At 40.0% G+C, this 24977-nt stretch overlaps 1 protein-coding gene across 2 annotated transcripts in view; it reads left to right on the forward strand.

Moving 5' to 3' along the window:
- Nucleotides 1-24892, forward strand: part of trabd2b (TraB domain containing 2B) — a 228874-nt gene extending 203982 nt beyond the window's left edge. The window contains exons 5-7 of one of the 2 annotated variants that reach the window (XM_061978565.1): nt 7655-7751; nt 17846-18103; nt 24323-24892. In XM_061978565.1, the coding sequence (XP_061834549.1) occupies nt 7655-7751; nt 17846-18103; nt 24323-24557 (590 nt within the window). In that variant the 3' untranslated portion in view covers nt 24558-24892. The remainder of the gene's footprint in view (nt 1-7654; nt 7752-17845; nt 18104-24322) is intronic. The other variant, XM_061978566.1, reaches the window with a different exon arrangement.
- Nucleotides 24893-24977: the final 85 nt, after the last annotated feature.

Genomic DNA, 24977 nt, shown 5'->3' on the forward strand with positions numbered 1-24977 from the left:
GTGGTCCTCTGTGTTTTTAAAAATGTTGATTTCTATTTACTGTTTTAATTGGTTTTACCCTTTAAAATCATTTTTAATCATATTTATTTTATATTGTTTTGTTTTATATGTATTTATTTTTTGTTTTTATTCAGTCACTGGTGGAGCTAAGGATCATATTTGAATATTGTTTTTATTATTATTGTTGTGCAGCACTTTGGAAGCATTTTGTTGTTTAAATGTGCTATAAAAATAAAGTGGATTGGATAAAGTGGATTGAAACAAGATATGAATTAAGAAAATATCGTAACATCGATATAATTTATTTCCCGTTGTCAATGTTTACTTTTGTATGCACATTATATCAACAAAAAAACCTGACTTTGGAGCAATGTTCACGGACTCTAGTATTTGGCTCTCTAATAGATGCAATGGTTTTCCGTATTGGGACCATGATTTTGGTCCTAACTTGTTCATATGGAAGGTACTTTTCCTTGTTGATGTCTCAAGAAGGGTAGACATACAAGAACACACACACACACACACACAAACACACCAAGACACAAATGCCCTTCAAAGAACATAAAGAAGCTAAGTGGTTTCAATGAAAGAAGGGAAAACAAGGAAATCATTTGGAACTCCATGAATAATAAACGGCAACTTTAACGAAATAGTGGAGGAGTGTGTGTGTGCGTGTGTGTGTGTGTGTGTGTGCGTGCATGCGATCAGATAGTCAAACAGCTGCTCCTCATACTCTTCTCATCCCAGCAGCTGAACAGAACATAAAAACAAACATCACTATTCCGTCTACTAAATATTATCAGCTGTCCTCCACCGGGAGATTATTACATTCTGCAGCAGCAACAGGTCGGAATTTTCAAACAACAACATGAGCCCACTGACCCACAAAGACGACCTATCCTGTAGCGGTTCAAGTGGGACACACACACTTTTTAGAACCGTGCAATTGACCAGAACCTGAACATGAATGTTGACTGTCCTTAGCTTTTGATGCAGAGTCGGACATAAGAAGTGAAGTCATTATGGAGATGAGGACTGAATGGCGGACTAAAGAAAAATAAGGTCCTCATTATATTTGCCCACGTGGTCAAAGTGTAACTATAGATGCAGGGGTGGCGACCCTTTTGAAATCCTACCTGCACCACAATGAACATACGGGATGAAAGAACAAACGCAGATGCTTGCACTTGAGTCTTGTTTTTTCCCCCCCACTAAACACACGTTTCAAATGAACTGGAACATTAGGGAAAATGTGGGATCATTGCAGCACAAATAAAAACATGTCTCAAGGGATATTCATATTCTTTGTGCAATACATCTATAAAAATGAATAAATAAACTTTGATAGATTGAAAAACATTACAGTACTCTTGCATGAGCTCATGGGACAATACTAGAGATGCTCAATATCTGTTTTCTTTCTGTTATACTGATAACACCTAATTGTTGACAGCCATATCAATTGACACTGATAGATTTGACATACTTTTCCTCAAACTAGTCATGTCTGATCTTGTGTAAGGAATTAAAGGCCTACTGAAATGCGATTTTCTTATTTAAACGGGGATAGCAGGTCCATTCTATGTGTCATACTTGATCATTTTGCGATATTGCCATATTTTTGCTGAAAGGATTTAGTAGAGAACATCGATGATAAAGTTCGCAACTTTTGGTCGCTGATAAAAAAAAGCCTTGCCTGTACCGGAAGTAGCAGACGATATGTGCGTGACGTCACAGGTTGTGGAGCTCCTCACATCCGCACATTGTTTACAATCATGGCCACCAGCAGCGAGAGCGATTCGGACCGAGAAAGCGACGATTTCCCCATTAATTTGAGCGAGGATGAAAGATTTGTGGATGAGGAAAGTGAGAGTGAAGGACTAGAGGGCAGTGGGAGCGATTCAGATAGGGAAGATGCTGTGAGAGGCGGGTGGGACCTGATATTCAGCTGGGAATGACTAAAACAGTAAATAAACACAAGACATATATATACTCTATTAGCCACAACACAACCAGACTTATATTTAATATGCCACAAATGAATCCCGCATAACAAACACCTCCCCCCTCCCGTCCATATAACCCGCCAATACAACTCAAACACCTGCACAACACACTCAATCCCACAGCCCAAAGTACCGTTCACCTCCCCAAAGTTCATACAGCACATATATTTTCCCAAAGTCCCCTAAGTTACGTACGTGACATGCACATAGCGGCACGCACGTACGGGCAAGCGATCAAATGTTTGGAAGCCGCAGCTGCATGAGTACTCACGGTACCGTGTCTGCGCATCCAACTCAAAGTCCTCCTGGTAAGAGTCTCTGTTGTCCCAGTTCTCCACAGGCCAATGGTAAAGCTTGACTGTCATCTTTCGGGAATGTAAAGAATGAAACACCGGCTGTGTTTGTGTTGCTGCAGTCGGCCGCAATACACCGCTTCCCACCTACAGCTTTCTTCTTTGCTGTCTCCATTGTTCATTGAACAAATTGCAAAAGATTCACCAACACAGACGTCCAGAATACTGTGGAATTTTGCGATGAAAACAGACGACTTAATAGCTGGCCACCATGCTGTCCCAAAATGTCCTCTACAATCCGTGACATCACGCGCAGACGTCATCATACCGAGACGTTTTCAGCAGGATATTTCAGGCGAAATTTGAAATTGCACTTTAGTAAGCTAACCCGGCCGTATTGGCATGTGTTGCAATGTTAAGATTTCATCATTGATATATAAACCATCAGACTGCGTGGTCGGTAGTAGTGACATCACATAATAGTGATATGATTAATTAGAAAAACATATTGCATTATCCATGTACATGTGCAAATTAATCACACAGTTTCTTTACCTGCGGATGGTTGCCTGAAATGCTGGGCAGGTTGTTGGTCAGTAATCAGCTCAGATGCCGCACCACCTGGCGTCTGGTACTGGCAAATTATAAAATAGTAAATCAATGCAATCAAAAGTCGACTTACAATGGTCGCTCTATTCTGCCTATAAAGCCCTTAAAACGTTGCTATAAGTACAGTATATACTGTATGTAATATAGTAACAGGCACATTCATAATAACATGTACCGTATTTTTCGGACTATAAGTCGCAGTTTTTTTTCATAGTTTGGCCGGGGGTGCGACTTATACTCAGGAGCGACTTATGTGTGAAATTATTAACACATTACCGTAAAATATCAAATAATATTATTTATCTCATTCACGTAAGAGACTAGACGTATAAGATTTCATGGGATTTAGCGATTAGGAGTGACAAATTGTTTAGTAAACGTATAGCATGTTCTATATGTTATAGTTATTTGAATGACTCTTACCATAATATGTTACGTTAACATACCAGGCACGTTCTCAGTTGGTTATTTATGCCTCATATAATGTACACTTATTCAGCCTGTTGTTCACTATTCTTTATTTATTTTAAATTGCCTTTCAAATGTCTATTCTTGGTGTTGGGTTTTATCAAATAAATGTCCCCAAAAAATGCGACTTATATATGTTTTTTTCCTTCTTTATTATGCATTTTCAGCAGGTGCGATTTATACTACGGTGCGACTTATACTCCGAAAAATAAGGTAATATTTACGTATTCTGCTCATTTTATGCATACTATTGCACATTAATATTTATAGACACATTACAATGCTCGCTTTTTCCTTCAACATCACCACTGCAGACTTCATGAGAGCCAACAAACATAATGAAATGTAATTTACTGTACAATGTCTGCTGTATCTGGGATGCCAACTGATAGAATGTTGTTATATTCCCGTTTAGATGAAGAATGAGTCATAATCCTCGCAAAGAAAAGGGGGGGTGGAACAAAGGTTTTTTTTCGCGTTTTTCTCGCCATTTGCGGGTCTAAATTGAATGCCAAAAATGTACCAACTTGTCGGATTATGTCCACATCCTTCTACTATCCAGTTGAGAGGCATAATTTACGATCTAGAACATGGATGTGAAAGTGGTTTTCATTGAGGGCCACATGGCAGTTATGGCTGCCATCAGAGGGCCGCTTGTATGAATTTGCCTCTGGATTCCATTATTAATTATATACTTTTTTTTTTAAATAGACAGTCGATTTTACAGTAACAACATAACATTTACAAAATTTTACTGTAAAATAGTGTTTGTTTATTTTACAAAATTTTACGGTAAATGGAAAAACAGTACCACTGTTTTTTTTGGGGAGAGGGGGGGGGTACGCAAAAAGCTGGCAGCTTAGTTGCCAGAATTGTTGTGTTAAATTTACATAGTTTTTTACATTATATTGTTCATGGAAAAACTGTACAAGATCTTTTTTTATTCTGCCCGTTTTTCTACCGTAAAAACAAATGTACCGTCTTTCCATTTACAGCAATACACCGTAAAAACAACAACTGTAGATTTTACAGTAAAAATTGGCAGCTCAGTCAATTCAAAACGCAAAAAACAATAGTATGTTTTTTTCAATTTCAACAGCAATAAGCTATACAGAACGTAAAATGTATTGTCATTTTTATTAATTTGATGGATAGTTTGTTGTAAAGTTAAATATTTTTATTTAGACAAAAACATGTTTGGAAAGTATGATAATATACTGTAATATTTGTTGCAATATTGGATACTATTAAAGTTTAAAAGGCATGCAATTTTAAGCAGTACATATATTTGTTCTGTCAAAAAGAAAAAAAACAATTGCATTTAGTGGGAAAAAATTAAGTACTTTATTGACACATATTGCGGGCCAGATAAAATGATGTCGCGGGCCAGATCTGGCACCCGGGGCCTTGAGTTTGACACCTGTGATCTAGAATAAACTTCCACGAGCTCTGAGGCGAGAAAGCAGCTCACCAGCCGTTGACGTCAACAAAGCGATACAAGCTCGTTATCTCTCTGTGATCACGACGCCGCTATAAAGGTGTGTGTGTGAGGGGGGGGGGTTTGGTGGTAGCGGGGGTTTATTTTGTAGCGTCCCGGAAGAGTTAGTGCTGCAAAGGATTCTGGGTATTTGTTCTGTTGTGTTTATATTGTGTTACGGTGCAGATGTTCTCCCGAAATGTGTTTGTCACTCTTGTTTGGTGTGGATTCACAGTGTGGCGTATATTTCTAACAGTGTTAAAGTTTTTTATACTGGCACCCTCAGTGTAACCTGTATCGCTGTTGATGAAGTATGCGTTGCATTCACTCGTGTGTGCGTACAGAAGCCGTACGTATCTTGTGACTGGGTCTGAACGATGTTAGAATGGATGAAAAGTGGACGACGACGATAGCTCGTAGAGTACGTTAAAGGCAGTGCATTTAAGGCACGCCCCCAAGACTGTGGTCCGGGTGGACGAGATATAATGACTGATGAACACCTTCGTTCGATAATGAAAGTTGCCTCAGCTCAAAGCCTGAGCCCCGACATTAATGAACTAACGTCCAAGAAAAGATGCCAGGTATCTGGCTTGGGCACATCAGATTAGATCAGTGTGTTGCAAACTGAGCAGTTTAAAGTCCTGAATGGTTGTTTTATTCATTGTTATTTTATTTTCAAATTTATTAGCCTGTGGAAAAAGTTAATGTTGATATTTACCTCAGAAGGCTGCAAATAGAAAAGAGGCATTCAAATTTTATTTAAATTGTATTTGATATGCCATTGATATTTTTTAATTACTATTATTTGAAACTTGATTTTGCATGTCACTATAAAGTTATATAAGCCTTGCTTGTTCATAATTCAATGCAAAACTTGTTTGGGTCCCTATTAAAAGGTTAATTTGTTCAACCTTGGCCCGCGGCTTTGTTCAGTTTGAAATTTTGTCCCACTCTGTATTTGAATTTGACACCCCTGCTATAGAGGGTTTTAGGGACGGAAAAGAGAACCACCCATTGACTCCATTGTAAGCGGACTTTTATTTATGTTTATGAGTTAGAATGCATTGGAGAACAATAAACATCGGTGTTCTTGTCTCTTATAATGATTGTAGGCGATAGGGCAAATTCCAAAAAAAAGTGCAGTTCCCCTTTTATGATAAATACGGTGAATAGGTGAAGATTACAAAAGGCAAGAGAAAGAGATGCTTGCATATATTTCATGTGTTGTTAATAAGCCGCAGGGGATCGCTGATATAGGATTGCTGGTGTATGAATTCCTGTGTGCACAAACAGGACGTGCAGTGCTGTGTTATCAGATGATCAGAGTCATCAAAAAAAGGAAGCTTTTGTCAGCTCGGGGCTGCAGTTTGATATCAGGCTGCTGGGATCAGATGAGGGGAGTAGGGGAAAGAAGATTATGGCTGGGACGTTGAGTGTCAACAACAACAATAAGGAAGACTGAGATGCAGATCTGTCCGAGCTACGTTTGCACCGTGCACTAGATAGAAAGCAGGCCAAATCTGCTTTGGGAATGACATCATACTGCTCCACAAGTTCAAAACTTAGGGAACAGCACACAGCAGATTCCTCAAAACACCAGAAACTGTCACACAGACAATCTTTGACTCACATTTTCCCACAGATTGCTCCGGTTATTAGCAGATCTTTGACTTGAAAAAGTAAACACGTACATTTTTGTTTTAATTGAGGACTTTATGATTGTACTAAACTTTTGGTGAGATAATTATTTCCAGGAAATAAAAAATAATATTGATACATAGTGTTGCGTCTGACCAGTCTTCCTCTCAGGGAATAAAAGTCACTGGTCAATCCCAAATTCTTTCAGATGACATATATGTTGAGTAAGATTAGTAAAATAAGTTGTCTCTTCCCGTTTGATTTTCAGACTACTTCTGGATGCTGGTATTAACGCATTTGTAAGGACTGGTCTCCTAAAGCTTTAGTAAAACTTGATAATATTCCTATTCTGTCTTACTCAACATATATGTCATCTGAAAAGAACTTGGGATTGACCAGTGACTTTTATTCCCTAAGAGGAAGACTGGTCAGACGCAACAATTTGGGGGCTTGTCCGGGATTCAATTGTCACCAACAACACATTCAATTGATCATTAAACGGTAACCAGTCATCACATTTTCCCCACCTGCCATCACATTTGTCCGTGTCAAACTCGCCGTCCATTGTGTCTCTTTTGCCTTAATTTTAGTGCACACGTTAATGCCACAGGGATCTCGCAACCAGCCCCCAAATTGTTGCGTCTGACCAGTCTTCCTCTCAGGGAATAAAAGTCACTGGTCAATCCCAAGTTCTTTTCAGATGACATACTGTATATGTTGAGTAAGAAGGACCATCAAGACAGAATAGGAATATTATCAAGTTTTACTAAAGCTTTAGGAGACCAGTCTTACAGTGCGTTAATACCAGCATCTAGAAGCGGTCTAACAATCAAACGGGAAGAGACAACTTATTGAATACGAAAACAGCCCCCACCCTGCCCAGAAAGGAATACAGCCTCTTTGTTCTAATACAGATAAGGTTAGAAGGGAGTACATCATACTCCCAATACACATTCCAAAGCCTTCAAGGTAATGCACGCAGTTTACTTGCGGACATAAGATTCAAGCACAAAGAGTAGACATGGGAAAATATGAGCTGCTTTAAACATGACTATGAAAAAAGAAAGAACTCTTAAAAATATATGCATTCTCCACAATAGCTTTGGGAAAATGTGGCCCCCCAGGACAATTTAGTTAACTTGCCTGGCTTTCCCTTCTTTCAGGTCACTTCCTGGGGAACCAAAGTGTCCTGGACATTCTGCAACAGGATGGTTATGAGATTGTTCACGTGACGCCCGATACCCCGGAGTATGTGACACGGTGAGTACATTACAAGGAAGCCTGAAATAACACTGGTGAAATAGTCTGCTGTCTTGTCCTGTTTAACCTCACAGAGCACCTGATCTGTAAAGATCCCAAATAGCACGTGCTATTGTGTGTGCAAATTGTAAAATGGCATGCACTATTAGTGAGCGTGTGATGTGTGTGATGATCTACTAACACGGGGGTCGGCAACCCGCTGCTCTTTACCGTCGCCTAGTGGCTCCTTGGAGCTTTTTAAAAAACGTATGAAAATGGAAAAAGATGAGGGAGAAATATAATTTTTGTTTCAATATGGTTCCTTAGGAGGACAAACATGACACAAACCTTCCTAATTCTTACAAATCCCCCTGTTTATGTTAAACATGCTTCACTGATGAGAGTATTTGGCGAGCGCCGTTTTGTCCTATTTTCGGCGGTTCTTGAACTCACCGTAGTTTGTTTACATGTACAACTTTCTCCGACACTGCCACAGAAAGACGTGTTTGATGCCACTCCTTCTTTGTCTCATTTTGTCCACCAAAATTTTGTTGCTGTGCTTGAATGCACAAAAAGTGAGCTTTGTTGATGTTATTGACTTGTTGGAGTGCTAATCGGGCATATTTGGTCAATCCAGGACTGCAAGATAATTGATGCTAACATGCTATTTAGGCTAGCTGTATGTACATATTGCATCATTATGCCTCGTTTGTAGGTATATAGGAGCTCATTTGATATTCTTTTATGTATGTCCTCTATGTATGTAATGTATATTTGCATGTCTCATGACATATTGGCTGCATTTCTCATAGTTGTTTGTGTGCCATGTTGTTCCAGACCACAGCAAACATTACCTAGCTTGAAAATATTGTAATAAATCCATTAGACAGCCTGTCGTTTCCTTTAAATTGGACACACACATCTATACCTTTGTCCATTCCAAGACAGTAATTTCCAGGAGTTTTATCTCACCCTCTGAGAAATCCCTGTTTTACGAATGTTTTCCAATGTCGTAAAAATGTTTAAAATAAATATTACATTTAGAGATGTCCGATAATATCAGACTGCCGATATTATCGGCCGATAAATGCTTTAAAATGTAATATCGGAAATGATCGGTATCGGTTTCAAAAAGTAAAATGCATTACTTTTTAAAACGCCGCTGTACGGAGTAGTACACGACAGTTGCGTCTCCCAGTCATGCTTGCCAACCCTCCCGATTTTCCCAGGAGACACCCGAATTTCAGTGCCCCTCCCGAAAATCTCCCGGGTCAACCATTCTCCCGAATTTCTCCCGATTTCCACCCAGACAGCAATATTGGGGGCGTGCCTTAAGGGCAATGCATTTGCGTGCCGGCCCAATCACATAATATCTACAACTTTTCACACACACAAGTGAATGCAAAGCATACTTGGGCAACAGCCAAACAGGTCACATTTATGGTGGCCGTATGAACAACTTTAACACTGTTACAAATATGCGCCACACTGTGAACCCACACCAAACAAGAATGACAAACACATTTCGGGAGAACATCCGCACCGTAACACAACATAAACACAACAGAACCCTTTGCAGCACTAACTCTTCCGGGACGCTACAATATACACCCTCCGCTACCCCCTACCCCCCCAAAGCGAAAGCCATTTATCAACAACACCCAGAAACGCCGCCGGCTTTGCTGGGCCCGAGCTCATCTAAGATGGACTGATGCAAAGTGGAAAAGTCTTCTGTGGTCTGACAAGTCCACATTTCAAATAGTTTTTGGAAACTGTGGACGTTGTGTCCTCCGGAACAAAGAGGAAAAGAACCATCCGGATTGGTATAGGCGCAAAGTTCAAAAGCCAGCATCTGTGATGGTATGGGGTGTATTAGTGCCCAAGGCATGGGTAACTTACACATCTGTGAAGGCACCATTAATGCTAAAAGGTACATACAGGTTTTGGAGCAACATATGTTGCCATCCAAGCAATGTTATCATGGACGCCCCTGCTTATTTCAGCAAGACAATGCCAAGCCACGTGTTACATCAACGTGGCTTCATAGTAAAAGAGTGCGGGTACTAGACTGGCCTGCCTGTAGTCCAGACCTGTCTCCCATTGAAAATGTGTGGCGCATTATGAAGCCTAAAATACCACAACGGAGACCCCCGGACTGTTGAACAACTTAAGCTGTACATCAAGCAAGAATGGGAAAGAAAAGCTTCAAAAATTGGTCTCCTCAGTTCCCAATCGTTTACTGAGTGTTTTTAAAAGGAAAGGCCATGTAACACAGTGGTAAAAATGCCCCGTGCCAATTTTATTTTAATGTGTTGCTGCCATTACATTCTAAGTTAATGATTATTTGCAAAAAAATATTTTTTTATTTCTTAGTTTGAACAATAAATATCTTGTCTAATATAAGTTGAAAAGGATTTGCAAATCACTGTATTCTGTTTTTATTTACGATTTACACAACGTGCCAACTTCACTGGTTTTGGGTTTTGTGGATCAGGCCCTATATGTTCTGAAGTGCTGTGCAAATACTGTGCAAATTGGACCTTTAAATACAAATAAAGCACAGGAATCCTTTGATAATCACTTGATACTTCATCAATTCACTCCCTTTCCTGCTCCAGAGGAACGCTGCCAGATTTGGTTCTGTCTGTTCTCAGGAGCCACTGGTACCGCGGTCCAAACAAACACATGTGCATGCAGAGAGAGCAGACTTGTGCACTGTGCCAAGAAGCTGGGGAGCCGCAGTTTGTTTAATGCGCGCTTTCTCATGAGGGTACGAGTTTACAGCAAAGCGCCAACTCATAGATGTACGAGGTCGTAGCTTGTAAAAGATTAAGATCCGCACATTCAGTTTTTTTTTTATATTTGCAACACATTTCTCTTAATTTACAGAGTGTTAATACAACAGCAGTTTCAATTAACTTTGACAATACCGTGTTTTTCGGACTATAAGGCGCACTTAAAATCCTTTTATTTTCTCAAAACTCGACAGTGCGCCTTATAACCCGGTGCGCCTAATGCACGGAATCATTTTGGTTGTGCTTATTTCCTAAACGATATCCTGCATTTTGTTATTGTTTCTGTACATTATTTTTACGCCGGTATTCATTTGGTTGTTTGTTTATACAACTAACATTTTATTTTATAAATATTTAATTGTTAAAATTGTATTTTTTCACACTTTTTTTGTCTTATTTCTTTTTTCCTTTCTTTCATCACTGTGAAAGAAGCTATTTATTGTTCCAAATTCACTATTCTTTTTTCTCCCATTTAAACACAGGAAATGAACAAACTTATCAGTAATTGTGGAGAAATAATAGGAGGATTAAATAAACTCTGTTTCTTCCTAAACTGGAAAAGCTCACAATCTCACCAAGTATATATTTCAAATTTCTAGTCAAAATATCTAAACAAACTGAATTCAAACAAAATATGAATTCGGTGGCCTTGTGGTTAGAGTGTCTACCCTGAGATTGGTAGGTCGTGAGTTCAAACCCCAGCCGAGTCATACCAAAGACTATAAAAAATGGGACCCATTACCTCCCTGCCTGGCACTCAGCGTCAAGGGTTAGAATTGGGGGTTAAATCACCAAAATTATTCCCGGGCGCAGCCACCGCTGCTGCTCACTTCTCCCCTCACCTCCCAGGGGGTGGAACAAGGGGATGGGTCAAATGCAGAGGTTAATTTCACCACACCTGGTGGGTGTGTGTGTGTGTGTGTGTGTGTGTGTGTGTGACTATCAGTGGTACTTTAACTTTAAGTCAAATCACAATCCCCTGGATAGTATTTTTTCAGTCAGACATAGGAACTTGTACTTAGGCAGTAGCTCTTCTGAGGAAAAAAATACTATTTCTGAGCACCACAATTTTTGTTAAAAGACACACAACTTCACAATACTAGTAAGGAGAGATGCCGATAAATGCTTTAAAATGTACTATCGGAAATTATCGGTACAACTTCACAATACTAGTAAGGAGAGATGCCGATAAATGCTTTAAAATGTACTATCGGAAATTATCGGTATCGTTTTTTTTTATTATCGGTATTTTTTTATTTTTATTAAATCAACATAAAAAACACAAGATACACTTACAATTAGTGCACCAACCCAAAAAACCTTCCTCCCCCATTTACACTCATTCACACAAAAGGGTTGTTTCTTTCTGTTATTAATATCCTGGTTCCTACATTATATATCAATATATATCAATACAGTCTGCAAGGGATACAGTCCGTAAGCACACATGATTGTGCGTGCTGCTGGTCCACTAATAGTACTAACCTTTAACAGTTAATTTTACTCATTTTCATTAATTACTAGTTTCTATGTAACTGTTTTTATATTGTTTTACTTTCTTTTTTATTCAAGAAAATGTTTTTAATTTATTTATCTTATTTTATTAATTTTTTTAAAAAGTACCTTATCTTCAGCATACCTGGTTGTCCAAATTAGGTATAATAATGTGTTAATTCCACGACAGTATATATCAGTATCGGTTGATATCGGTATCGGTAATTAAGGGTTTGGTCAATATCGGAATATCGGATATCGGCAAAAAGCCATTATCGGACATCCCTACTCGTAAGTATAGCTAATAATAAGTTGAATTGCTAATTTCAAGATCACTTAAGTTTTTAAAGCTCAAATATAATGTCTTATTTCAAGAAATCTTCCCAAGACAGTTTTGTCTCTTTGCTCATTACAACCAAATATATGTAAAAAATTATTGTGTTCAGACAAATCTTTTTTTTGTGTTTCTTACCTGCTGACACTTCAGCCTTTGTCAGAGCCGTTGTAGCTTCCTGGTGGGACGTGTCTAAAAACAGCTGACCGGGTCGGGAAAACTTTCAAAATAAAAGTTCCCTGGCCATATCAGTCTGGAGTTCAGCACTCTGACGAAGGCTGAAGGGTCAGCAGTTAAGAAACCTTTCTTACACAAAAAAAAGATTTGTCTGAACACAAACATGTTGAACATATGACAACACAATTAATTAACAAGCAAAAATAACTTATTAATCTTTTTTTACTCCTTTTAAGAAGGGCATCATTTTCCAGGGTACACCTTTTCGTACAGGTTGAATTGTGCAAGTGTGACCATTTGATGTTCTTTAATGTAACTTGGGAAACGAGTAAAAGCGTAATAATGACCAAGATAAGGTACTGAAAAAGGTTATATACAAACCCCAAAACCAGTGAAGTTGGCACGTTGTGTAAATGGTAAATAAAAACAGAATACAATGATAAAAGTTAAGGAATGCCCATCAAAAACGCATTTGGAACATCCCACAGGTGAACAGGCTAATTGGGAACAGGTGGGTGCCATGATTGGTTATAAAAGTAGCTTCCATGAAATGCTCAGTCATTCACAAACAAGGATGGGGCGAAGGTCACCACTTTGTGGACAAATGCGTGAGCAAATTGTCGAACAGCTTAAGAACAACATTTATCAACGAGCTATTGCAAGGGATTTCACCATCTACGGTCAGTAATATCATCAAAAGGTTCATAGAATCTGGAGAAATCATTGCACGTAAGCGATGATATTATAGACCTTCGATCCCTCAGGCGGTACTGCATCAAAAAGCGACATCACTGTGTAAAGGATATCACCACATGGGCTCAGGAACACTTCAGAAAACCACCGTCAGTAACTACAGCTTGTCGCTGCATCTGTAAGTGCAAGTTAAAACTCTACTATGCAAAGCCAAAGCCATTTATCAACAACACCCAACACCTGGTTTCGCTGGGCACGAACTCATCTAAGATGGACTGATGCAAAGTGGAAAAGTGTTCTGTGGTCTGACAAGTCCGCATTTCAAATTGTTTTGAGAACTGTGGACGTCGTGTCGTCCGGAACAAAGAGGAAAAGAACCATCCGGATTGTTATAGGCACAAAAGGTAAAAGCCAGCATCTGTGATGGTATGGGGGTGTATTAGTGGGTAACTTACACATCTGTGAAGGCACCATTAATGCTGAAAGGTACATACAGGTTTTGGAGCAACATACGTATGTTGCCATCCAAGCAACGTTACCATGGACGCCCCTGCTTATTTCAGCAAGACTATGCCAAACCACATGTTACAACAGCGTGGCTTTATAATAAAAGAGTGTGGGTGCTAGTATTGAGAGTGATGCTTTGACTGACAGGCCCAGCAGAGCGGCGCTGGCTCGGGCTCCGTGTGGAAGCCCGACCACAAGCCCGGAGCTATCATCACTCTGACCAAGCCATCAAAAATGCTGCATGGAGGCCGTAAAAGTAGAAAAACAGCGTGTTGAATACATTACAGCCCTACAAGCGAGAGAGAAGGAAATCCCAAAAGTGGCTTTTCAGACACAATACACATGAGCAGTCAGACGTTGTTAGCATGGTGGAGTGATTTGATTTTATGGTGCACTTGTTATTGCTTTTGGTGTGGCATTAAAGGAACACAACTTGGGCATGACAGGCTGTTTTTGGTGGGGATTCACATGCAAGCCACATTGAGGGATTAGAAGGGGAGAGTAAAGATGAGTAATGGCTGGAAAAGAGAGAAGCTTGGCAAATTATTTTTCTGGGTGGTCTGCTTTTGAGCCAAAGTCAGATCCGATGCAAAAAGAGGAGCCACGTGAGTTACAACTTCCTCCCAAAACCGTGGAACATCTCAGGTCATTTTGCACCAGGACTCTAGTCCACCTACCCTTCTCATTTATGTGGAAGTACAAATAATCTGTTCCAGGGTCAACACATTCCAATGGTGAACTCATGCTTTGCACCGGTAATTACTTAATCAAAAATACAGTAATAATCAATTCCAGAGTCATGCAATCTTACACAGGCACAGATTATTCACAGCCGTCCAAGTCTCAGACAAAAAGGTGCAATGCAAAGATAAGTCTCCTCATATCTTTCTTAAGCGTAAAAAGAAACGTTAAGAACTATGTTAACTACCTCTTTGTTTATAATATATATTTTCTGCTGGATCTACTCTTTATTTTTTGCTGCAGCTGTTACAAATACTGTAATATTGCACATAGTAATTGGGATTTGTTATATATTGTATATATTATATAATAATAAAATATACTAGATAGGCAATTCCTGGAGGAATTGCGTGTGAATGCTCCAATGCTGAAGTTTAACTGAAATCCTGGAATTTTTTTTTAACAATTGTTGAAGTAGAGCACACAATTCCCAAACAGGCTGAATATTTTGAAGTTGGAACAGTTTGAGTCAGATGGAAAATGTGGGAGTTGTGGAACTTTGAAGAATGTCCCATTGATTTAAATGGGAATTTCAAAAATGTGGGAATTTTGGGAAAAGTGGTAGTTTTAATTTTTAAATGGTAGGGAACGCCTCGGGATCCCCCGAGAAGAGCTGGACGAAGTGGCTGGGAAGAGGAAAGTCTGGGCTTCCCTGCTTAGGCTGCTGCCCCCGCGACTTGACCTCGCATAAGCGGAAGAAGATGGATGGATGGATGGATAAATGGTAGAAAACTTAAATGGTCTGAATGAGTTAAAATGGTTGGTGTTGGAATTTTTCCAAATCGGTCGAGAAATGTTGAAGTAGTAACATAAGAAATGGTATTACGAAATTTCGGGAAAACCGGGAATTTTTCCAGTTCAAAAAACAACTTTGTGTTTTGTCCTGATTAGGGGAAATGTTTTGACGGTGGAACAGTTGAAGTGGGTTGAAAAATGTGGAAGGAGTAGTCGCCAGAAAAACAGGGCGGAATGGGGCTTTGGAAAACCAGGAATTCTGGAAAATTCTGGAATTTTTTTGAACTTGGAAAAAGGGTAGTTTGAATGTTGATGTTGGAATGATTGGAATAGGTTGAAAAATGTGGGGATTGTGGAACTTGGAAAAATGCCCCATTCATGTCAATGGGAATTTCGGGAAAAGTGGAATTTTTTTGAAAATGATTAGTAGCATGAATGTCCTAAATGAGCTGAATTGGTTGGTGTTACAATTGTTTGTATCAGGCAAGAAATGTTGAAGTAGTAAGTGGTATTAGGGAATTTCGGGAACATTTTGAATTTGTTTTACGGTAAACCTGGAAAAAAGGGAGTTTGAATTTCCAGAATGGTGGAATGTGTTGAAGGTGGCATGGTTTGAATCGGTTGATGAATGTGGGAATTGTGAAAGTTTGAAAAATTACCAATCCATTTTGATTGGGGAAAATGCACAAAACAAAAAAAGGAATTATGGGAAATCCGGGAATTTTTTTATTTTAGAATTGTTGAAGTGAACAGGCTGAATATTTGGAAGTTGGAACGGTTTGAATCAGATGGAAAAAGGTGGGAATTGTAGAACTTTGAATGTCCCATTGATTTCAATGGGAATTTCAGAGAAAATTGGGAATTTCGGGAAAAGCGGGAATTTCTTTAAAAATTTTAAAAACTTGAATTGTCTGAATGAGTTGAAATGGTTGGTGTTGACATTTTTCAAATCGGTGTAGAAATGTTGAATTAGTAACATGTTGAATTGAGAAATGGTATTACGGAATTCCTGGAACTTCGGGGAAAAACGGGAATTTTTCCAGTTCAAAAAACAACTTTGTTTTTTTGTCCTGATTAAGAGGAATGTTTGGACGGTGGACCGGTTGAAGTGGGTTGAAAAATGTGGAAGGAGTAGTCGCCAGAAAAAAAAGAGTGGAAATAGGGCTTTGGAAAAGCAGGAATTATGGAAAATCCTGGAATTTTTGGGAACTTGGAAAAAGTGAATGTTGAATTTCCCGAATGGTGCAATAGGTTGTATGTGGAATGGTTTGAATAGGTTGAAAAATGTGGAAATGGTGTAAGTTTGAAAAATGGCCAATCCATTTTGATTGGGGAAAATGCAATAAAAAAAAGGAATTATGGGAAATCTGGGAATTTTTTTTTTAGAATTGTTGAAGTGAACAGGCTGAACATTTGGAAGTTGGAACGGTTTGAATCAGATGGAAAAAGGTGGGAATTGTGGAACTTTGAAGAATGTCCCATTGATTTAAATGGGAATTTCAGAAAAAATTGGGAATTTCGGGATAAGCGGGAATTTCTTTAAACATTTTAAAAACTTCAATGGTCTGAATGAGTTGAAGTGGTTGGTGTTGAAATTTTTCAAATCGGTGTAGAAATGTTGAAGTACTAACATGTTGAATTGAGAAATGGTATTGCGGAATTTCTGGAACTTCGGGGAAAAACAGGAATTTTTCCAGTTCAAAAAACAACTTCGTTTTTTTGTCCTGATTAAGAGGAATGTTTGGACGGTGGACCGGTTGAAGTGGGTTGAAAAATGTGGAAGGAGTAGTCGCCAGAAAAAAAAGAGTGGAAATAGGGTTTTGGAAAAGCAGGAATTCTGGAAAATCCTGGAATTTTTTGGAACTTGGAAAAAGGGAATGTTGAATTTCCCGAATGGTAGAATAGGTTGAAGTTGGAATGGTTTGAATAGGTTGAAAAATGTGGAAATGGTGTAAATTTAAAAAATGGCCAATACATTTTGAATGGGAAAAATGGCCCGGAAAACCTGGAATTCTGGGAATTTTTGTTAAGGAAAAGCCCGCGATTCCCGAATAGGCTGAACAGTTGGAACGGTTTGAATCGGATGAAAAATGTGGAAGGTAGAGCGCGCCAAAATCCGGAGAAGAAGAAGAAGAAGTTGTTGAATAATAATAATAAATACTGTATTTTTCGGAGTATAAGTCGCACCTGAGTATAAGCCGTATCTGCCGAAAATGCATAATAAAGAATATAGTCCGAAAAATACGGTAGATGAATTTTGGTGTAGAAAACCATATGTATGAATGCTTTGGAGTATTCACACAAATATAACACATCAGTATATATTATATACTGTATATATAATATGTAAATATTACATATGTTATATTGGTACTATAGTGCATTTTTAGTCTACTTTATACCTTTTGTTTTCTCCCTCTTTTTGTGCCCTTGTGTGCATTATCCTTTCCACCCTTATCCTTTCCATCCTTTGTAACTGAGCTACTGTCTAGAACAATTTCCCTTGTGGATCAATAAAGTTTGTCTAAGTCTAAGTCTAATGATCAGGTTCACTCACTGACTGTGTGATACTGACAGACAAACATGTTGACCATTAATTCTAACTCCAAAGCTATTTTTCTCCCTGTCCTCCACCTCAGCAGCAAACCCGACAAGGAGCCAAGCGGCGCCCCGGGCACGGCTCCTCCCACCGGCTGGCGGACGACGCCGTTCGCGACGGAGCTGGAAGAGCCCAGCAACATGCCCGGCATCGGAGAGGAGGAACTCCCTCACTTGCTGCAGCCTGACAGCCTGAGCCAGCTGGAGGAGTTCGGACGACACAAGCGTCCTCGCAAAGCTCATCGCGGACACGACAGGCCTCGCTTCTTCAGTGACCTTTGGGTCCGTTTCGGAGACAGGTAAACATTCTTTTTTTTTTTCCTCAAAACTCCACAGTGCGCCTTATAGCCCGGTGCGGCTAATGTACGGAATAATTCTGGTTTTGCTTACCGACCTCGGAGCGATTTTTTTGGTTGCAATGACAAGTGTGACCAGTAGATGGCAGTCAAACATAAGAGATACGTGTAGACAGCACTATGATGGCAATATGACTCAAGTAAACAACACCAACATTTTGTATGTTCCATTGAAAATATAGAACATTACAGTGTGACCAGTAGATGGCAGTCAAACATAAGAGTGAAGTGAAGCGCTTTTTCTCAAGTGACTCAAAGCGCTTGACATAGTGAAACCCAATATCTAAGTTACATTTAAACCAGTGTGGGTGGCACTGGGAGCGGGTGGGTAAAGTGTCTTGCCCAAGGACACAACAGCAGTGACTAGGATGGCGGAAGCGGGGATCGAACCTGCAACCCTCAAGTTGCTGGCACGGCCGCTCTACCAACCGAGCAATACCGCCGTATAAGAGATACGTGTAGACAGCACTATGATGGCAATATGACTCAAGTAAACACCAACATTTTATATGTTCCATTGAAAATATAGAACATTACACACGGTGCTCAAAAATCTATCAAAATGTTTTAGTACGACTTTGGTAAGCTATGAAGCCGCTCCGTTTCATGGATTGTCGGCGCATTAAACATACAAGTATTATTATGGTGTGTGTATAAGGTAAGACATATTATCTGCCGATTTGTTTCGCAATATTATGCAAAAGCAACTTTCCTTACCTTCTGGTACCTGCTGATCTGTATTTGGGATCTGCATAAATCCTGAAAAATTGTACGCTTCCACCTTTGTAGTCCATGCAGACAATGTAGTCGATAAGCTTCTTCTTTTTCTCTATCTTCTTCTTATGGGACATTGTTGCCATTTCTAATATAAAGTAGTGTAAAGTTCTTACTTATATCTGTCAGTGAACTCGCCATGAAAGCGCTAAAACATACCGGTGTAGTGAGTTTACATTATTCACCCAAGGAACTTTAGTCCGGATGTTTTTTCACGAGACACATTTGTTGTTGTTCCTGGATGAGGAGATGCTGCACCCGTTAATTGATTTAAGTAAAGTCTGATAGTCATTAAAACAGTTAGCTCCATCTTTTGACACTTCTTCCACTACCGTCCTTGCACGCTACACCGCTACAACAAAGATGACGGGGAGAAGACGCTGCCGAAGGTGAGCCGCGTAAATAAGACCACCCACAAAACGGCGCATCAGAAAGCGGCTTGAAGATGATCTGTAAAACATCATCCATGCAACATTTTGACCAAAGAACATGGTCTACATGTTATGTAGACCAGTGTTTTTCAACCACTGTGCCGTGAGATACAGTCTGGTGTGCCGTGGGAGATTATCCAATTTCACCTATTTGGGTCAAAAAATTTTTTTGCAAACCAGTAATTATAGTCTGCAAATGATGTGTTGTTGTTGAGTGTCGGTGCTGTCTAGAGCTCGGCAGAGTAACCGTGTAATACTCTTCCATATCAGTAGGTGGCAGCAGGTAGCTAATTGCTTTCTAGATGTCGGAAACAGCGGGAGGCAGTATGCAGGTAAAAAGGCGTCTAATGCTTAAACCAAAAATAAACAATAGGTGAGTGCCCCTAAGAAAAGGCAGTGAAACTTAGGGAAGGCTATGCAGAACTAAACTGGCTACAAAGTAAACAAAAACAGAATGCTGGACGACAGCAAAGACTTACTGTGGAGCAAAGACGGCGTCCACAATGTACATCCGAACATGACGTGACAATCAACAATGTCCCCACAAAGAAGGATAAAAACAACTGAAATCTTCTTGATTGCTAAAACAAAGTAGATGCGGGAAATATCGCTCAAAGGAAGACATGAAACTGCTACAGGAAAATACCAAAAAAGAGAAAAAGGCCACCAAAATAGGAGCGCAAGACAAGAACTAAAACACTACACACAGGAAAACAGCAAAACAACTCCAAATAAGTCACGGCGTGATGTGACAGGTCGTGACAGTACACCTACTTTGAGACAAGAGCTATAGTGATGCATGGTTGGTTATGCTTTAAAGTCCATCCATCCATTTTCTACTGCTTGTCCCTTTCGGGGTCGCTGGAGCCTATTTCAGCTGCATTTGGGCGGTATGGTTTAAAGTCGTATACAACAATTGCGACAACAACTTTTTACTGTCAACTGAGTTTTGTTTTTTTAATGATTTCTGCTGGTGGTGTGCCTCCGCATTTTTTCAACGCAAAAAATGTGCCTTGGCTAAAAAAAGGTTGAAAAACACTGATGTAGACCACAAGGAAGTGTTTTAAATTTAGAAAAAAAATAAAAAAATATGACCCCTTTAATGCGCCCTATAATCCGGTGCGCCTAATATATGAAAAAAAGACCAAAAATAGACCATTCATCGGCAGTGCGCCTTATTATCCGGTGCGTCCATTGGTCCGGAAAATATGGTAGGATATCTATAGATCTGTAGTATCCTTACACTGTACTGAATATCTAAAATAACTACTAGACTGAGTAAATCCGTCAGTCTACCCCAGGGCAGCTGTGGCTATGAAAGTAGCTTACCACCACCAGGTGTGAATGAATGATGGGTTCTACATGTAAAGCGACTTTGGGTACTTAGAAAAGCGCTATATAAATCCCAGGTATTATTATTATTATTATAAAATACTGTTTCCACGTAGTACAGTCTGGAGTTCAGCACTAAGAAGGTCAAGGTCATGGCGGCAAGGAAAGAACCCGTAGAACTAAAGATCTTCTACCAGGGGGTCCAGTTGGAACATATGACAATCTTCCAGTACCTGGGTGCCATTAACGACCAGACAGCCGGAAGCAGTAGCGAGGTAAATGTATGCTTAGGAGCAGCACGCAAAGCCCTTAGAGCCCCTTGAGGTCATCTGGAAGGACAAGGCTCGACAAATGCCTACCAAGCTGAGGATCTTGAAGGCTTTGGTATGGTCCCGCAGTGATGTACAGCTGCGAAGCTTGGACACTGCACTCAAAGGACATACAGAAGACACAAGCCTTCGAGATGAGATGTTGTAGGAAGCGACTGAGGGTCAGCTGGACAGAACAACAAACAAACACATTCTCCAAGGGAAAAACTGTGGATCTAAAAAATAGGGGCAGACCACACAGGAGATGGCTTGACAACATAAAGAGCTGGACAAGGAGGTCTCTCGCTGAATGCACCCAGAAGTCCAAGGACAGAAAGAAATGGAGAAAGATTGTGCTGGACACTTCCACAGCCCCGGACCCTCGAGTGGAGTATGGGACAAGGTGAAGGGGATATCTACAGTATACAATTATATCGGATAAGGAACATATTACATTTTTCGGCTAATCCGTATCATTTCTACTATGTTACCTTAAACCTACGTTACGAGACTCATCTTTTGTGTGTTCGTGTATACCAGTAGCCCCGCCTCCACCCTCAGGCTGTACTGCATCAACAAGCGACATCAGTGTATAAAGGATATCACCACATGGGCTCAGGAACACTTCAGAAATCCACTGTCAGTAACTACAGTTGGTCGCTACATCTGTAAGTGCAAGTTAAAACTCTCCTATGCAAGGCGAAAACCGTTTATCAACAACACCCAGAAACGCCGTCGGCTTTGCTGGGCCTGAGCTCATCTAAGATGGACTGATGCAAAGTGGAAAAGTGTTCTGTGGTCTGACAAGTCCACATTTCAAATTGTTTTTGGAAACTGTGGACGTCGTGTCCTCCAGACCAAAGAGGAAAAGAACCATCCGGATTGTTATAGGCGCAAAGTTGAAAAGCCAGCATCTGTGATGGTATGGGGGTGTATTAGTGCCCAACACATGGGTAACTTACGCATCTGTGAAGGCGCCATTAATGCTGAAAGGTACATACAGGTTTTGGAGCAACATATATTGCCATCCAAGCAACGTTACCATGGACGCCCCTGCTTATTTCAGCAAGACAATGCCAAGCCACGTGTTACATCAACGTGGCTTCATAGTAAAAGAGTGTGGGTACTAGACTGGCCTGCCTGTAGTCCAGACCTGTCTCCCATTGAAAATGTGTGGCGCATTATGAAGCCTAAAATACCACAACGGAGACCCCCGGACTGTTGAACAACTTAAGCTGTACATCAAGCAAGAATGGGAAAGAATTCCACCTGAGAAGCTTAAAAAATGTGTCTCCTCAGTTCCCAAAAGTTTACTGAGTGTTGTTAAAAGGAAAGGCCATGTAACACAGTGGTGAACATGCCCTTTCCCAACTACTTTGTCACGTGTTGCAGCCATGAAATTCTAAGTTAATTATTATTTGCAAAAAAAAAAAAAAAGTTTATGAGTTTGAACATCAAATATGTTGTCTTTGTAGTGCATTCAATTGAATATGGGTTGAAAATGATTTGCAAATCATTGTATTCCGTTTATATTTACATCTAACACAATTTCCCAACTCATATGGAAACGGGGTTTGTACTTGAAACGCAGCTTCTGTCCCCTTGTACAGTTAAAGGAAAGCATACCAGTACTTTTTGTATTAATATTGTGCAGGTGCACCTAATATTGTAGCCAGAATCGGACATTTTGTAAACCCAGCTGGCACAAGACATTAAAACAACGTTGACTTGTTCAATAAGTTCCTGACATTGAGCAACTCATACTTAACGTTGGAACAACATGCTTTCTGACGACGTCAGGTTCTGATGTTGATTTGACCATTGAAATTTGGTCATTTCCTATAACCAACAATGTGGCTCCAAACATCAACATTGTCTTATTACACAAATACAACTATTTTGCAACATTGTTTAGAAGTTAGTTGTAATGTACAAAACCCCAAACCCCAAACCAGTTGTGTAATTTGTAAATAAAAACAGAATACAATGATTTGCAAATCCTTTTCAACTTATATTCAGTAGAATAGACTACAAAGAGAAGATATTTAATGTTCGAACCGAGAATCTTCATTTTTTTTTTTAGCAAATAATCATTAACTTAGAATTTAATGGCAGCAACACATTGCAAAAAAGTTGGCACAGCGGAATTTTTACCACTTTGTTACATGGCCTTTCCTTTTAACAACACTCAGTAAACTTTTGGGAACTGAAGAGACCAATTTTGTAAATTTTTCAGGTGGAATTATTTCCCGTTCTTGCTTGATGTACAGCTTAAGTTGTTCAACAGTCCGGGGGACTCCGTTGTGGTATTTTAGGCTTCATAACGCGCCACACATTTTCAATAGGAGACAGGTCTGGACTACAGGCAGGCCAGTCTAGTACCTGCACTCTTTTACTATGAACCCACACTGTTGTAACACGTGGCTTGGCATTGTCTTGCTGAAATAAGCAGGGGCGTCCATGGTAACGTTGCTTGAATGGCAACATATGTTTCTCCAAAGCCTGTATGTACCTTTCAGCATTAACGGTGCCTTCACAGATGTGTAAGTTACCCATGCCTTGGGCACTAATACACCCCCATACTATCACAGATGCTGGATTTTCAACTTTGCACCTACAACAATTGGGATACTTCTTTTCCTTTTTGGACCGGATGACACAACGTCCACAGTTTCCAAAAACAATGTGAAATGTGGACTCGTCGGACCACAGAACACTTGTCCACTTTGCATCAGTCCATCTTAGATACGCTCGGGCCCAGCGAAGCCTGCAACGTTTCTGGGTGTTGTTGATAAATGGCTTTCGCTTTGCATTGTAGAGTTTTAACTTGCACTTACAGATGTAGCGACCAACTGTAGTTACTGACAGTGGTTTTCTGAAGTGTTCCTGAGCCCATGTGGTGATATCCTTTACACACCGATGTGGCTTTTTGATGCAGTACTGCCTGAGGGATCGGAGGTCACGGGCATTCAATGTTGGGTTTCATCCTTGCTGCTTACGTGGAGTGATTTCTGCAGATTCTCTGGACCTTTTGATGATATTACGGACCGTAGATGGTGAAATCCCTAAATCCCTTGCAAAAAATAACAACGTTTTCCAGTTCGAACGTTAAGTATCTTGTCTTTGCAGTCTGTTCAATTGAATTTAGGTTGAAAAGGATTTGCAAATCATTGTATTCTGTTTTTATTTAGCATTTACACAACGTGCCAACTTCACTGGTTTTGGGTTTAGTACAGTTAAGGTTGTATGGATATCGTGTGCCTGCTGGGACACCAACAGACCAATCCCAGACTAAGCCTCTCTTCCTCTCCCCCCAGCACCGGCTCGCCACCAAATGTAAGGATAATCAACGGCTACGTGACGGCGGAGCCTCCGCTAACCCGCCCCGAGCCAAGCCAAAACGTGAAGGTCCACGCCGTGGACAAACACCCGAGTCCGACGACCTGGACACGACCCAGTGCCTCCTCAGCGCCGCCTCCATCAGTCCGGGGCTCGCTGACACTGACGTGCGCTTTAGCCTGCTGGCTCTCACACATGCTGCCAACCTCATGACCACAAGCAAACGATGCTAGAACGTCAAAACAAAAGAAAAACGAGCACAACGCGGGAACGTTTTTAGTGAAGCTGCAGAGACAACACAATGAAGAGATCGCCTATTTAGCGCTTGTGTCGTCACGACCATCACACACGTAATACTGAGTCCATGATTAACATTGATATTACACATTGAAGATAATAATGACTATAAATAACAGAGCTGTGTTGTGTTTTTTTTTTTTGTAAATTGTGCATTTGTCCATAAAGAAATATTGTATATTTATTATGTCTGAATAGAAAAAAAAAGAATATATTTTCTTGCTTTTTCGGATATATTTAGAAAAATAAAAGAGTGGAAAAACTGAGTATGGGACCTGATTGATTGGTTTTCTCCACCAAAACTCATCTATTTATTCAACTTCAACGTATTATCAT

Source organism: Nerophis lumbriciformis, linkage group LG18, assembly GCF_033978685.3.
Source record: "Nerophis lumbriciformis linkage group LG18, RoL_Nlum_v2.1, whole genome shotgun sequence".
Classification (NCBI taxonomy): domain Eukaryota; kingdom Metazoa; phylum Chordata; class Actinopteri; order Syngnathiformes; family Syngnathidae; genus Nerophis; species Nerophis lumbriciformis.